At 41.9% G+C, this 13,560-nt stretch overlaps 1 protein-coding gene across 4 annotated transcripts; it reads right to left on the reverse strand.

Moving 5' to 3' along the window:
* Nucleotides 1–122: 122 nt before the first annotated feature.
* LOC307088930 (copine-3-like) lies at nt 123–12,931 on the reverse strand. Of its 4 annotated transcripts, none has more exons than XM_079755002.1 (17): nt 12,875–12,893; nt 12,553–12,627; nt 12,279–12,479; nt 11,863–12,042; nt 11,368–11,442; nt 11,171–11,242; nt 10,993–11,073; nt 10,460–10,549; nt 9,140–9,238; nt 8,820–8,906; nt 6,142–6,201; nt 5,655–5,788; nt 5,030–5,084; nt 4,882–4,933; nt 4,310–4,443; nt 3,475–3,711; nt 123–1,457 (listed from the first exon to the last, which is right to left on the reverse strand). In XM_079755002.1, exons 3-17 carry the CDS (start codon nt 12,441–12,443, stop codon nt 1,275–1,277), a joined length of 1,704 nt encoding a protein of 567 aa, XP_079611128.1. In that variant the 5' UTR covers nt 12,444–12,479; nt 12,553–12,627; nt 12,875–12,893; the 3' UTR covers nt 123–1,274. The 4 variants fall into 4 exon arrangements, with proteins under 4 accessions (XP_079611128.1, XP_079611127.1, XP_079611129.1 ...); XM_079755004.1 differs by lacking the exon at nt 12,553–12,627 and adding an exon at nt 2,647–2,761 and having other exon boundaries at nt 1,317–1,457; nt 12,875–12,931; XM_079755001.1 differs by lacking the exon at nt 12,553–12,627 and having other exon boundaries at nt 12,875–12,931.
* Between the last annotated feature and the right edge of the window lie 629 nt (nt 12,932–13,560).

Raw genomic sequence — 13,560 nt, forward strand, 5'->3', positions numbered from 1 at the left:
CTATTTTCATGATAGGCTGGTGGTAGGCCTATGACTTCCTTTTTGCAACATTCATATATAAAATCTGCGAAATAAATGACAAAAGATTTTGTTACAATTATAATTATAACGAAAGAGTTCAGAATAATCATTGCTGTGCAGACACTGAAAGTAGCTACATTATCAAGAGGTATGGCATTAATAATGGCATATAAACGTACTAACAACAGTGCTCTATATATTTATATAAAATCAAAGACCATCGAGTGTGAATTGTATACATGAAACATAAATGTAAAACATGTTATTGATATAAGACACTGTTGGACATAGATAATAAAAAAACAATATTATTTACTACAGCTAGTTAGCATTTAGGAAGATAACGTCACTCCAGGACCATCTTAGTGTAGTACATGGTAGATTAACTATTAAACAATTCAATTTTAATGTGGTTATAGTATTTAAAGTTTGGCAAACCTAAATAATTAATAATTGTTCTAAATATTTTGAGTCAGAGCTGTTTAACAGTCAAAATGTCAGATAATGATAACTCTGAAACAAAAATATATAAACTATTTGTAGAATTAGTACAAAGTTGTTTACATGCAGAACGCCTGAATATTGCTGGATTTACAATCACAAGAATGCACATGACAATATGTTACCAACCAAATGGTTACTGGCTCTCCACTGTAAACATTGCTAAAGTGCAGATTTTTTTGGTGATGGCTGAAACCGTTCCGAATGTCTGGTTATTAAGGGTGGCTTCCTCAAGCAGGGCTATACATCATTGAACAAGAAATGGCCATTCAATAACATTGTGGTAAACAATTAAGCAATCGATTTGCGGCCCAAACATGTGGATTACTTTAATAAACATAAAAAGATCCTCTGTAGGTTTACGATGATATATTCAGAGTTTTTTTCAGAGGGCAAAAACATGTTGTTATTGAATAACTAAACATAGAGATAAAACACTGTTAATAGTCAATAAAACCCTGAGAGCCATGCATTTTTTTCTCTTTCCTTTTCAAATAACTTCATTTGTCAGCAGAGTAAAAATGCAGTTCTTGGCGGACAGGAGAATAGGTTATTCTTGCATGAAAGATCATGTAGGAACTACAGGTAGGCTTTCCATGCTCTTGATGTTCTAGTACATGTAATAATAACGACAGGCTTTCCATGCTGTCGTTGTTGTAGTACTTGTAAGTGTCCAGTAGGATATGTGGTTTGGGTGATCTCCAAAGACTTCCACTGGTTGAGAGTGACCCGACGTCATCGATGCCCCGGGTTCACCATGCAGCGCTGGGGGCTGAGGCCTGGGAGCCAGGGGCGGTGGGGGCAGGGGAGATGGTGTTGTTCGTGGTCGCGTCTGGCGGCGGCGGTGGTGGTGGCAGCCTCATGGTGCGAAAGAAGTCCACCACCTGACCTGGGACCTCGGCCAGGACGCTCTGGGCCAGCGCCTCCCGTGGAGCCTGGAGACGAGGGAAGGAGGAGAGGGGGGGAGGAGGAGGAGGAGGAGGAGGAGGAGATAAGTAACGGAGGACAGTGGGCATGGGGGGGAAGGAGCTGCAGTAAAGCGAAGAGAGCAGAGCCGGTGGAGAGTAAAATGATCCAGAAGAATCTTTGAGAAGGTCAAGGTGAATCTCCCTTCAAAAACCACAGGTGGCTTTACAAATAAAGAAGCCCAGGATCTTTACGGCTCTCTGGCTTTAAAGCTTTATCTTCCAAACTCGAGGGTAAACTTGTCCTCATGGCTGATGGATAGATGAGCAGCATTTGCTACAGTCCACCGGTTAGACTGGTACACATCTATCCAGCATACATTTGGGGCCCTCTAAGCATAGGGTTTGAATGGGTACAAGTAAAATGTTAAATAAATAAACAAACAAGGCCTTGAAGAAGAATGATTGCAGCTGTGAGGTGTACTGCAGTAGATAACACAGCTTACTAGCTATTATACAAAGCCATGCATTAGCTTCCTAATGCTAAGGCCGATTTAGACAGCATTCATCTCTTTAAAGGGTACACGGGGCACCATCACCTTCCGGATAGAAAATATCATTATTTTTTCAACCAAGTCTGATCCTTTACTTTTGTCTAGATAGACATCTCTTAATTTACAAGTTTGAAGGTCTGGTTGTCGACCCTTATTTCACAACACTGTGCCGATAGACAAACTTGTGTTTCGCACCTAGCCTGGAGACCATCCTGATCACGTGACCTCACATTCTGTTACGCTACACGGATCAGTCTGGACCTCGTTGCTTCGGGAGACGCCATTACTGTTTAGCAGCGGCCTGTAGGTAACGTCATCAACCATGACGCAGTCCCTGATTGGACCCGCAACGTCATCAACCAGAACACAGTCCGCCAAGACTGCATTACAATTTCTGTAACTCGAGGTTGGCGGCAGGAGATCCAGACGGATTTGTGTAGGGAAACAGAATGGCAGGTCATGTGATCAGGATGGTCTCCAGGCTATTCCGCAGCAGCAAAAGTTGAAAACCCCTTCATATCCCCACCACAATGCGTTGTTTGTATCACAGAGGAGCTCTTTACCCAGAGATGTTAATGCTGCCTAAATCTTTGCAGACAAGAGGGGGAGGTGAAGCAAGAAAGCAGATCAAGGACTGACAGACAAGACGAAGGGGCTGCGCCTACGCTTCTACGGAGGGCTGGGTTCCGTTGGAGGCTTCAGCTTGAACGCATGGAAGAAGGAAGCCACTTGGTCAGGCAGCTCTGCCAGTACACTTTGCGCAAGGGCTGCTGTTCCGGCCTGAAATGTGTTGTGTAGACATTTGCATATACGAGTTACGCTGACTTCAGAAATCCCCCCCTCGCCAAACGAGGTCTGATGACATTGGTGTTTAGAATAAGGACGATTAAACTAAACCTCTGTTGCTGCTTTTTTGTTAGAGAGGTGTTGGATTAGCTCATTATTAGGATTAGCTCAAATTAATACAAAATTGAGTTGCTGCTGTAACTGCAGTGTATTGGTTGCCATTTTGGTTCTGCTCACAATTGATTTTAAATCCCAAAGAGATGCACTGAATATTTTTGCTTTGCCTGACAAGCAGCTAAGAAAAAAAAAATTATTTATCTCATATTGGTTTAAAAAAATATTTAAACAACAACAACAAACAAGTAATCAAAGGATAATACATTTCTGTCAATCAACAAATCGAGTTTTCATCTTAATGGATTGGCGAATTGTTTTAGCAGTCTATAAGGGGCATAGACACCCGATCACAGAAACAACACACCTCATGCCGTCTCCGCTGCAATTCGGAAAATAAGTGTTGTGGTGATTAGCGTGTGGAGCAAGCATGAAACAAAGCCTGTGTTGAGATCTGGTGGTTCATCAAACCCTTCATCTCAAAGTACTATGTGGAAAGAGTTGGAGAATAGACACCAGGTCCAAACAGGGTCTTTATAAAAGCAGCACGACACACAGAAGAAGAGCAAACGTTGAAGGTTCTCCCTGCTTACGCGTTGGAACTGACGGAAGGGGACGAACTGCACGATGTCCCGCATGGCCGCCTCGCCTGTGGTGGAGCGCAGCATGCCATCGTCCCCGTCCAGGAACTCCATGGCGCTGAAGTCGGCTCCGCCCACGCCGATGATGATGATGGACATGGGGAGGCGGGAGGCGTTGACGATGGCGCTGCGCGTCTGGTCCATGTCCGTGATCACGCCGTCGGTGATGATGAGCAACACAAAGTATTGCTGGTGACGTGGGACAGCAGGTGAGGGAAGTGTGGATAATAAAAAAATAGTATCCATAATTCTTTTTTTATAATAATAAAAAAGGCGAATGTTAAATCAATGCTACGTAACTCTGGACAACCCTACTTATACAGAGTTACTAAGCATTCCCCGAGATGCAGATGGTAATTCAATACATTGGAGAGGTTTGTAGAGGTTATTGACTTGCAATACCTAGGCCTAGCCACAACATGGATTGACAAAAAAATGACTATCCCTATCACTATGAACTATCCCTTTCAGAAGAATGGAATTCAAATGCTGATTCCCACCCCCTCCAGTATTATAAAGGACGTAAATCTGTCAGAGGCTCACAATTAGCATGGGTTACTTCATGGCAGAACCAAACCTACTCCAAACCACATTTAGACGATTTTCCTACATTTGGGTTTTGGCTAAAGTAAAAAAAACAGGAATATGTTCCATGCAATTTCTAGAAACCTTGACGCATAGTTAACTGTTGCTCTGTTTAATCCAATGAATGACCTCATGTCATTAAAAAGTACTGCCATCGCAACCACACCCAAACATGGAGGCTTCAGCTTGCCCAGGAACTCACTGAGGCAGTGTTCTGCTGCATGGCCTGTTTAGCGAAGCAGGCCACGTGGTTGATGATGGGAGAGAAGCTGGTGGGTCCGTAGAGCTTAACCTGAGGCAGACACTGCTGGTAAGCGGACACCACCCCTTCGATGCCTGGAAACGAACAAAACAAGCGTACGGATGACTCATTAAATTCAACCAATGTGTTGGAGGAGCTGAATGATTCAGGGAATGACCCATATGGTCATTCCCACATGGTCATTCCCTCCACAAATACTTGTTACATACCTAGAAATACATTTGTTTTATTCTTAATAATCAATAAACTAAGAAAATACATTTTAGAGAGATTATGTATGCTTAGTGATGGTTTACCCTCTTGAAGCGGTAGAACCTTTTATTTAAGCAAATATGTAGAGGCAAGTTCACCATGATTTAAGCTGTTCTATACTATTTATGAATAATGATGAAAACATATTGCCTTTACGTTTAACAATGTCGGAAAGTGCTAGGCAAATAAACATTAGATATCAGCCGTGTGTGTGTACAGCCTAACAGCGCATGGATATGCATGCACAGGCTCCAACATACCGGCACAAAAGGGATTAGCAGGGTTGAAGTTGATGGGGAATTCATGGGAAACCTGGGAAAAAACAACACACCACACCTCATTGAAGCCCTCTTCTGATTGATTTGAAAAACCTGCATAGGCAAGAGGCCTGTTGGCCATACAGCGGACCTGCCAGGATGGGGGGACCTGTGCTCCGAACCCAAAGGCTGGGAACATCTTGTCGCTGTAGGGGGGAGGGAGAAAGGGAGAGGGCAAGGCAGAGATCACCAATAAGTCATACTAACCAACCATTATTTATGGAATCATAACAACTGGGTAAAGTGGAGTGTATTTTTGTACAGTCCTTCAACCAAATGGCAGATTCACATGGCTTCCCAGACGAGGTTTGAATAAGATTTATTATTTAATATTGAATATAGTCCAATTCTCCCAAAGTAGGAAAAGGAGGAAACCTTGATAAGGGACACACACTATTAGGATGGAAGAGAGGTGGTTGGACATCATAACGCCGTGTATCGTCATCGAGAATTGCATTGAATGTTTTGAGATATCATTGAGGAGCATGAGACAGGGCCCAGGACACCGGTCCTTAAGGTTCCTACTGCGCCATTGAGGTTCCAACCAGGATCCCGTGTAGTAGGAGACACTCCCACCACGAGATTAACCCGCCGCATACACCATAATAGATGAACAATGAATCCAAAGAACTGAATACACAATGCCACAATACAAAACACACCGATGGAAATCTATCCCCGTCGATGCATTTGCGTCCTTGGATGCTGGGACTCACCTGTCGTAGTCCTGGATCACAGAGCCCACGGACCAGATGGCGGCCAGGTACTCGTTGTAGCCCTGGGGGTCTATGAAGTGGAGGGACTGGGGGGTCCGCGGGTCACCGTTGGAACCTGTGAAGTCTATGGCTATCTGAGGCAGAACCAAGATGAGGATTAGGGGGGGTGAGGTTGTTTATTCTGATATCTGCCTCCTCCCATGATCCACACTTACAGTATCAATTGTCAGCGTTTATCTTGGTTGTCTGATTGTTTGTCAAACACAAACTTAATACAAGCTTGCACACCTTTGTCATCTGTAGATAAGATGATTGCCTTGCCTGTTAATACGTTCAAATTAAACTGGTATAGTCCAAGTCTGTTCGGCTTTACCCCATATAAACTACAATAACAAAAATATCTGTTTCTTCTAATTTTTAAGAGATGGTAGACTAGTCCTATGCTGAATTAACAGATCCCGAAAAGTATCAAAAGACTATTACTTACTGTAAAGTTGAGTTGACAGCCTCCCATGATGTAATCCAAGAACGTGTACTGCCTCACTATCTGCACATAAACATAGATGGAGTCCCAATTACACCCAGTGATCGTGCTTGAATGTGCAGCTGGTCTTTAGAAAGCCTCGCCCCTAGGGCTTGTAATGGTGTACATATATAAACATGACATCAAGTCACAGTATGGGACTGACATCATAAATACACTGGCTTGACCTGACGAGAAGAGCGAATACGACAATCTATCTCACACACACACACACACACAAACACCTTCTACGCTAACTTGACTGTACGCTATACTGACCTGATTCAAACTTGATAAAAAAAGAAAAAAAAAGTTTCAACCTCATTTTGCACTACTGCATTTTCTACAGTGAATTAATTTTATAGTTACTTTTGGAACTTCTAGACGTTTGCAGTTAACGTCACAGTAGTCAGGTGAAGTGAATCTTTAGAAAGTTCGCAAAAAAGAAATTTGAATTAGGTGCGTTTCCATCAAGTGGTTGGAGAGGAAAACTACACACATTCCAGGGCTTGTCGTATCCTTTTGATAACATCCTCTCTTAGGTCCTGATATATAGTGGAATTGCGTTGTTTTCCATCTAAAATAGCTGTAATGTTTTCTTCGATGAGAGCAAGGAAAAGTTTTACCTCTTCAGCGGTCCACACGTATCTATTATTCACATTGGCCGTCTGTTCCATGGACGTATTTAAAGGATATATTGTACATATTTATAATTTGAAATTCGTCGCAGCCTTTATACCACAGATACTCCAGGGTCTATAGTAGTGATCGACCGATATATCGGCCGGCCGATATTATCGGACGATATTTGCGTTTTTTTACATGTATCGGTATCGGCCGATATTTTTTTCAGTATCGGCCGATGTTTTTTTCTTTTTTTGCCGTGATTTACAGACAGTTCAATAAATGTTAATTTTTTTTAAATTGAGACATTGTAACATTTGTTATCATCATTGTGTCATTTTTATGATGTAAATTGAGGGAGGCTTAGCCTGGAAATCCAGACCCACATCTAGAAAGCTGTAGGGTCTGGCAACGAGTAATGAAAATGGCCCAACTCGAGGGGCGGCACCAAGCATGCATTTGAAAATATCAATGGATAACACACATTGGATAACACTGACCAATCAGAAGAATACAAGGGGTGACTTATCCAGACCAGTGGAGCTAACCAATAGATAAGACTCTTGCCGTATCTGGTCGGTAAAACAGCAACGCTTTTGGCCCGCCTATATTGATACATCGATGTGATTGATTAATGTTCTGGGCCAGGGGAGGCCCAGAATATACACGAGTATATTGCTCGTTCCCAGAGTGACTCGCTGAGCAAATTCAAATTGTGCTCTCGCGAGAACTCTGGATATCCAGGGTATTATCAGCTCCAAATATCAGCTCAAGGAAATCTTTATCAGCGTATCGGTTATCGGCTAAGGCTGATGAAAAAAAATCGGTATCGGTATCGGCCCTAAAAAATCTGTATCGGTCGATCCCTAGTCTATAGCATATAATCGCGTTTTCTGATTACAGTTTAATGCATTTTCCACAATGTACCAGCTCTTGTTTTGAAGGCTGAACAGACAATTTGACTGGAATTACTCAGTAGGTGTCCATATATCAGGGATTAATGGACACGGTATAATTAAAGAATATGCAAACATAGACATCCTATATCATATATATATATATATATGATATAGGATGTCTATGTATACAAACGCTTAAAAATATATATATATTGACGCTACAAGTTAATGTCGGCAGGGTTGCTATGGCCGGTTGCTATGCGGAAATCGGAAGGACGTTGACAGTCCTGTGTGTTCAATGTTTGCTACGTCACAGCTGTTTCGAAAAGTGTGTTTCCATCTCCCATTTTGCGCATTTACTCTCTTTTGCATTTCTCAAGAACCACCTCAAGCGAGCGGATAAACTTTTTTGTGAATTAGAGGATTTTTATGCAAATTTTGGCGTTTCCATCACCGTTTATTGATTCGATACTTCAAAATTTGCAGGGGGATGGAAATGCAGCTAGTGAGGCCTATAGTTGCATAAAAAATATTGCGACACACATTTTCCATGAATGTCAGCATCCACACAAGTCCCCTTGGGTTAGTTAAGTGTTATGAATGGAAGGGTCGTGTCATATTTTGGCTGTTCTGCACTGCTTCATTGTGAGCCGCTACCTGATAAAATATAAAAAGCATGCTTCAAGCTAGTATTAAGTAATGCTGGTTTGTAAGCCGTTTTCTTGTTCAGGTAAATGGAAGGGGGGGACCAGAAAAGCTCCTCCAGAGAGTTAGCTCACATTTTCCTGCCTAAAAACAAAAAAAGATGGAATGCTGATCTGTTTAAATTAAATGTAGAAGATAAGTATTAATCATGCAGTTCATTATCACTCTCTTATAAGTGTTATGTCTCATTCTCTTATAACTAAACATATACAGTACATGCTTCACAAAACCAGTGCTTTGGAAATGAATCCCCATGAATCCCCTCCGAAAGTTTGATTTGATCTACAACAACCGCCACAACAACATTCCTCATGTCCTACAATAAAGAATATTATGAAACCAATGACTTCTGTTGACAACCGAAGGTGAAAAAAATACAAATATTGAGGGAAATCAATCCAAGACCCAACATACCTCGCATTTTTTGATAATGATCACCCCAGAGTTTTTATAGCTCTTCTTCTTCTGCTTCTTCTTGCTGTTGATGCATTCAAACTCGGCCTGGAATGGGGGGGGGGGGGCGGGCATTAAACAGGCACATCTGTGTCAGAGGTAGCGCATTACCGTCACCCCAATGAAGTTCCTATGATGCTCCGCCTTCAATTTAAATATCCACACTGGCAACAAGAACAGGTAATTCAGATGGACAGGGGAATTGCAAGAAGACCATGTGACACACATACACTTACATACATACAGACAAGTGCACTGACTCACTTTTACACACACCTTACCGCATATGACTTGGATGACTCTTGTATTTGGGCAAGGTTTGTCTCAAAGGTCCCTATATAGTCATGGGACCCACTGCTATTGTAGTCATAGCACTCCACCTAGCGTACAGGCAGCAAGGGACAAAAATAATGTTTTTTTAATGGCTTGGTAGAAGAAAAGTGATATTAATTTATTTTGCTAGGAATGGCTTTGAATTAGGATGGACGCAGGACAGGGGAAGAGAGAAATGCATGATTTTACTGATGTTTTTTTTTTTAAATCATTGCATTTATTCTCTTGTCCAGGAAATGCATTCTACAAACATCAAGACAGGATACACAGTCCAGCAAACATAATGCTGTCAAAGGTCTTCAGCCATTGATGCGTTTTGATATTAACATGATCAGACATGAGTTGGTCTCCTTGGCAACGCAGTTATATAAAGAGCCAATAAATGGCCTTTTTTTTCCTGTGTATCCTTCTGGTTCAATCTAACAAGTATCATGATAGGCGGATGGTTTGAGACTGAAAACAGAGAACACAGGTGGGGAAATGGCCTGAAGACTAGCAGGAGGTACGTCTATCCCACTAAGGAGTACCAGCCTGCATTAGTAGCAGAATAACACACTTTGACCCCTTTGATGAACTCAAAAAACACCAAAGACTACTAATCACTAACTAAGCCCCGCGATACAGAGCTTTAATCTGAAGCACACACAGCAAAAGTTGTGAACTCACTTGTAGCACTGTCGACTGGGAAGTGCCACACTCTGACAAGCTTGTTGTTCAAAAAGAAAATGATACACACATCAGCTATAATGGTTTTGTTTATGTTTGGTATGGGAGCACAACACATGACCTAACAGGAAGTACCTTATTACGTCATGCATAGACAATACGGGTGATTTTAGCTCCAAACAAGTACAGGCCACAACAGAATAGCTTAAGGTGATATACTGATATTCAGTATAACAGCACTCCCTTTCATGTGAACACTTAACTACTAATGATTACCAACTCCGTAGTTAATTTGTCTTCATCTTAGGGAATTATTTCTACACAAATAACACAACACTGTAAGATTGGGGAAAATGCAAGGAAATCAGCCTTGTAAAACACACCATATAATCCAGACATATGCATGTATGAATATTTGTATGTTTCAGTATTGAGGCATAAGCTTCCGTGTGTCAATGTATGTATGTGTGTATCCATGCATCTGTGTGTGTGTGTGTGTGTGTGTGTGTGTGTGTGTGTGTGTGTGTGTGTGTGTGTGTGTGTGTGTGTGTGTGTGTGTGTGTGTGTGTGTGTGTGTGTGTGGTTAAGTGTTTTTAGTGCACCTTTATCCGTCTCTCTATGTCGCCCCCACAGAGTGACTGCAGAGGCACCACGAAGGGTTTCCATGTGGGGCTCAGGTTGTTCATCACCACCTGAAATGAGGAAACCAAAAAAACACCCTACAATGAGCTGGTGTGCTGGGCTGACATTAGCCGCCACACGTGAAGCATAGGAGAGGACTGAGGTTTGAGGCATGAAAACGCCTTGCTGTCATAATGGCCAGTGTTGCAGTTTTAGTGCTTATAAAAATGCAGCCGTTTTGATGTCTGGGAGCAAAAACGCTAAGAGCAGGTAGAATGGCAATGTGTGTGTGTGTGTGTGTGTGTGTGTGTGTGTGTGTGTGTGTGTGTGTGTGTGTGTGTGTGTTGACCTGACGTTTTCTCGTCAGGTCAAGCCAGTGTATTTGTGATGTTGCATGATGTCACGTGTATAGATGTACACCATTACGAGCACTAGGGGCGAAGCTTTTTAAAGACTGGTTTCATGCCAGTCATACACATCTAAGCACGATCAGTGTGTGTAATTGTCTCCTCGCCTCTGTCCGGTGAGCCAGCTGCCAATCAGTGTCTGTTTGCTTGTAGATTTCCAGAAAAGGATCCGAGAGTCCAAAGAAATCCTTGAAACAAACAAGTTAACTTCATATGCAATCAAATGGAATTGATTTATTCTTCTGATTCTTTCTGTCAGCAAGTATTATCAACAACCGAGCCCACCTTTTTATCCAGCTTCCTAGCAGCCATTTCAAAATTCACCACTCTGTTGTCCGTCTTCTCTTCAGCAACAATCTTGATAGAAAACAAAAATAAGAATATATCAAAATATATAGATAACTGTATGTGGACTCACAATACTAGATGATAAGAAACAAAGAGTAGCCCCCTTCACATGGAGATGCTAGTGAGTGACCTACTGTGATGGTCCCCTTCCCAGCCGGTTTCCTGTCTCTCCTCAGCAGGGGTCGAGTCAGCTTCCTGGAAGACACAATCTAAACAAAAACGAAAAAAAATGTAATTGCATTCACTTTTGTACAGGAATTCTGAGCCTGTTGGGTTTCATTTGAAGCGGTTTTCGACCTTTAATATATTGCTACCATTGAGCAACACTGTGTTGTTGTTGTGGAATTAAGCACATTTTGGGGACATTGTTTTAGAAAAGACATGACATTTGGGTTGCTTGACTTCTAATCTAATTTACTTCCAAATGTAATAAAACCAAAGTGGAGATTTTAAAAACAGTATCCAACACATTTTCTAAACCCTGATGTCTCACAGTTTTATTAAAACCCGTAAGTGAAAGGTGCAATTTTACAGCAATGTAAAACAGTAAAACCTCAAACGCTTTGGACCTCAAAAGCAGCACAATACTTGACAATACTTTAACCGATGTCAGGAGAAACTGTCCTCACCTGGCCCACGGTGCACTCCAGGGACCCGAGGAAGTCATCATCCTCCAGGTCATAGGTGGCGTTGTCAATGTCGTACACAGAGAACCGGATTTTCTGCACCACCTCAAAGAAGTAGTCGATCTCAAAGGTTTTGGAAAACTTTGGATCTAGGGTATTGTTTATTCGTTCCGTGCGCCCAACCTGGACAGACAATGTTATTTCAGATAAGGTTCCATGGAAAAACAAATGTTTGATAAACACAAGAGTTAAGTTATTATTATAATGGTAACAATGACGCAGACCCAGTAGTAGGTCCTATGTTCCTGGTCCCTGTGTAACCTTGTTTTTATTATTGTATGTGTATTGTATTATTGTATGAATATATTTTGCAAGTAGAAGTATCAATCATGGCCTGGGCGTTTCTCCTCCACACTGACCTCATACCACTGGGACTCCGAGGAAGTCATGTGGATCACACATAACGGATCGGACTTGGAAAACACGTCCATGTCCATGAGATTGTTACAGGAGACGCTCAGTACCACTTTGGATAGGAACTGAGCGTTCCCGGGTCCCGCAGTCGGGGCTGGTCCAGCGGCCATGACAACCTCTCGTCAAACACACGCGATCCAGCGGCTCTGTGAACGTAAAAAGCAGGAAGGTGTGAATCCAGCTATTACTTTTTCAACCTTATGGTTGCGTACTACTTACTAGGCTATACGTGGTATGGAAGTTGAAGCGATGTGATTTTACTCATACTCTTTCATTATTAGTTTCCCGTGGTGCCTATTTAGTCAGATTATAAGAAGTTTGGTGAAAGATAAAAGCACATTCCGTTAAAAAACGCGTTCGGTTACTCAATATGTTACGCTAACCCAAATATCCTGTTAATGTCGCGGTATAAACCGTTTTAGATCATACACATTGTTAAAATTAAAGTTTACACAATGGTGAAAGATACTCTCAATATCCATATTTACCAGTGTATGCTGCATTAGTAATATTCAATGTTAATCTTTTTAAGAGGTCTTACAATTTGTCTTTGGCGATTGAACCGTTGTCAGAGCTGCTGGGGCACGGAGTGGGCGTGGTCCGCTTCTCAGCACCAGGGTGCGTTTGTTTTTAGTACTGGTAGTGCCAGTGTTCTCACAATTAACTGTGTTCTGCCAGATTATGCTCCTTGTCATATTTTGCTACCGTAGCGCGACTCAATAGCAGAGTCTATAAAATCATGCTACCCTATAAAAAAGTGCTACTTTATTTGTTTGATAGCGTATTTGATCTGTAGACCAATTGCCTCTATCAAACGATGGTCCCACTGCAGTATCACTTGTGCTACTTTACACCACTAATCACCCAATGTACACTGTAAGAATATGGGGGGCATATTTTGATACCGTTTTATAACGTTTTATTGAAAACTTCAGGGTGATCTGCCAATTTATGCTACCAATCAAATTGGTTGTGGCTGTTGTGCGCATACGCGTCGACAATGACCATGCGTGCGCATCCATCAATTTGTTATTTTGGCTGATGGTGAGTATTTCTTCAAAACATGTTTTTAACTGCGCCTTTTGACCGGTAAGCGTGTAAATATGTGCATGTACCAACTGGCTTTGCTGCTTAATGTAGAAATAAGATGATATATGTGTTATTTTTAGGGGACTGGGAGCGGAGAAGGTTTTGGTCCGTGGTGGGGGAGGGAGGCGGCGACAACTT

The sequence above is a fragment of the Pollachius pollachius genome (assembly GCF_949987615.1).
Source record: "Pollachius pollachius genome assembly, chromosome: 17".
NCBI lineage: Eukaryota > Metazoa > Chordata > Actinopteri > Gadiformes > Gadidae > Pollachius > Pollachius pollachius.

What these genes read in the sequence shown, in the direction of transcription:
- LOC307088930 (XM_079755001.1), bottom strand. Translation starts at nt 12,443, where the DNA reads ATGGCCGCTGGACCAGCCCCGACTGCGGGACCCGGGAACGCTCAGTTC. An exon ending in AGTCATCCAAGTCATATGCG is followed by an intron (nt 8,907 to 9,139) that starts GTAAGGTGTGTG and finishes CCCCCATTCCAG; the next exon opens with GCCGAGTTTGAATGCATCAA. An exon ending in AGGTCCCCCCATCCTGGCAG is followed by an intron (nt 4,934 to 5,029) that starts GTCCGCTGTATG and finishes GTTTTTTCCCAG; the next exon opens with GTTTCCCATGAATTCCCCAT.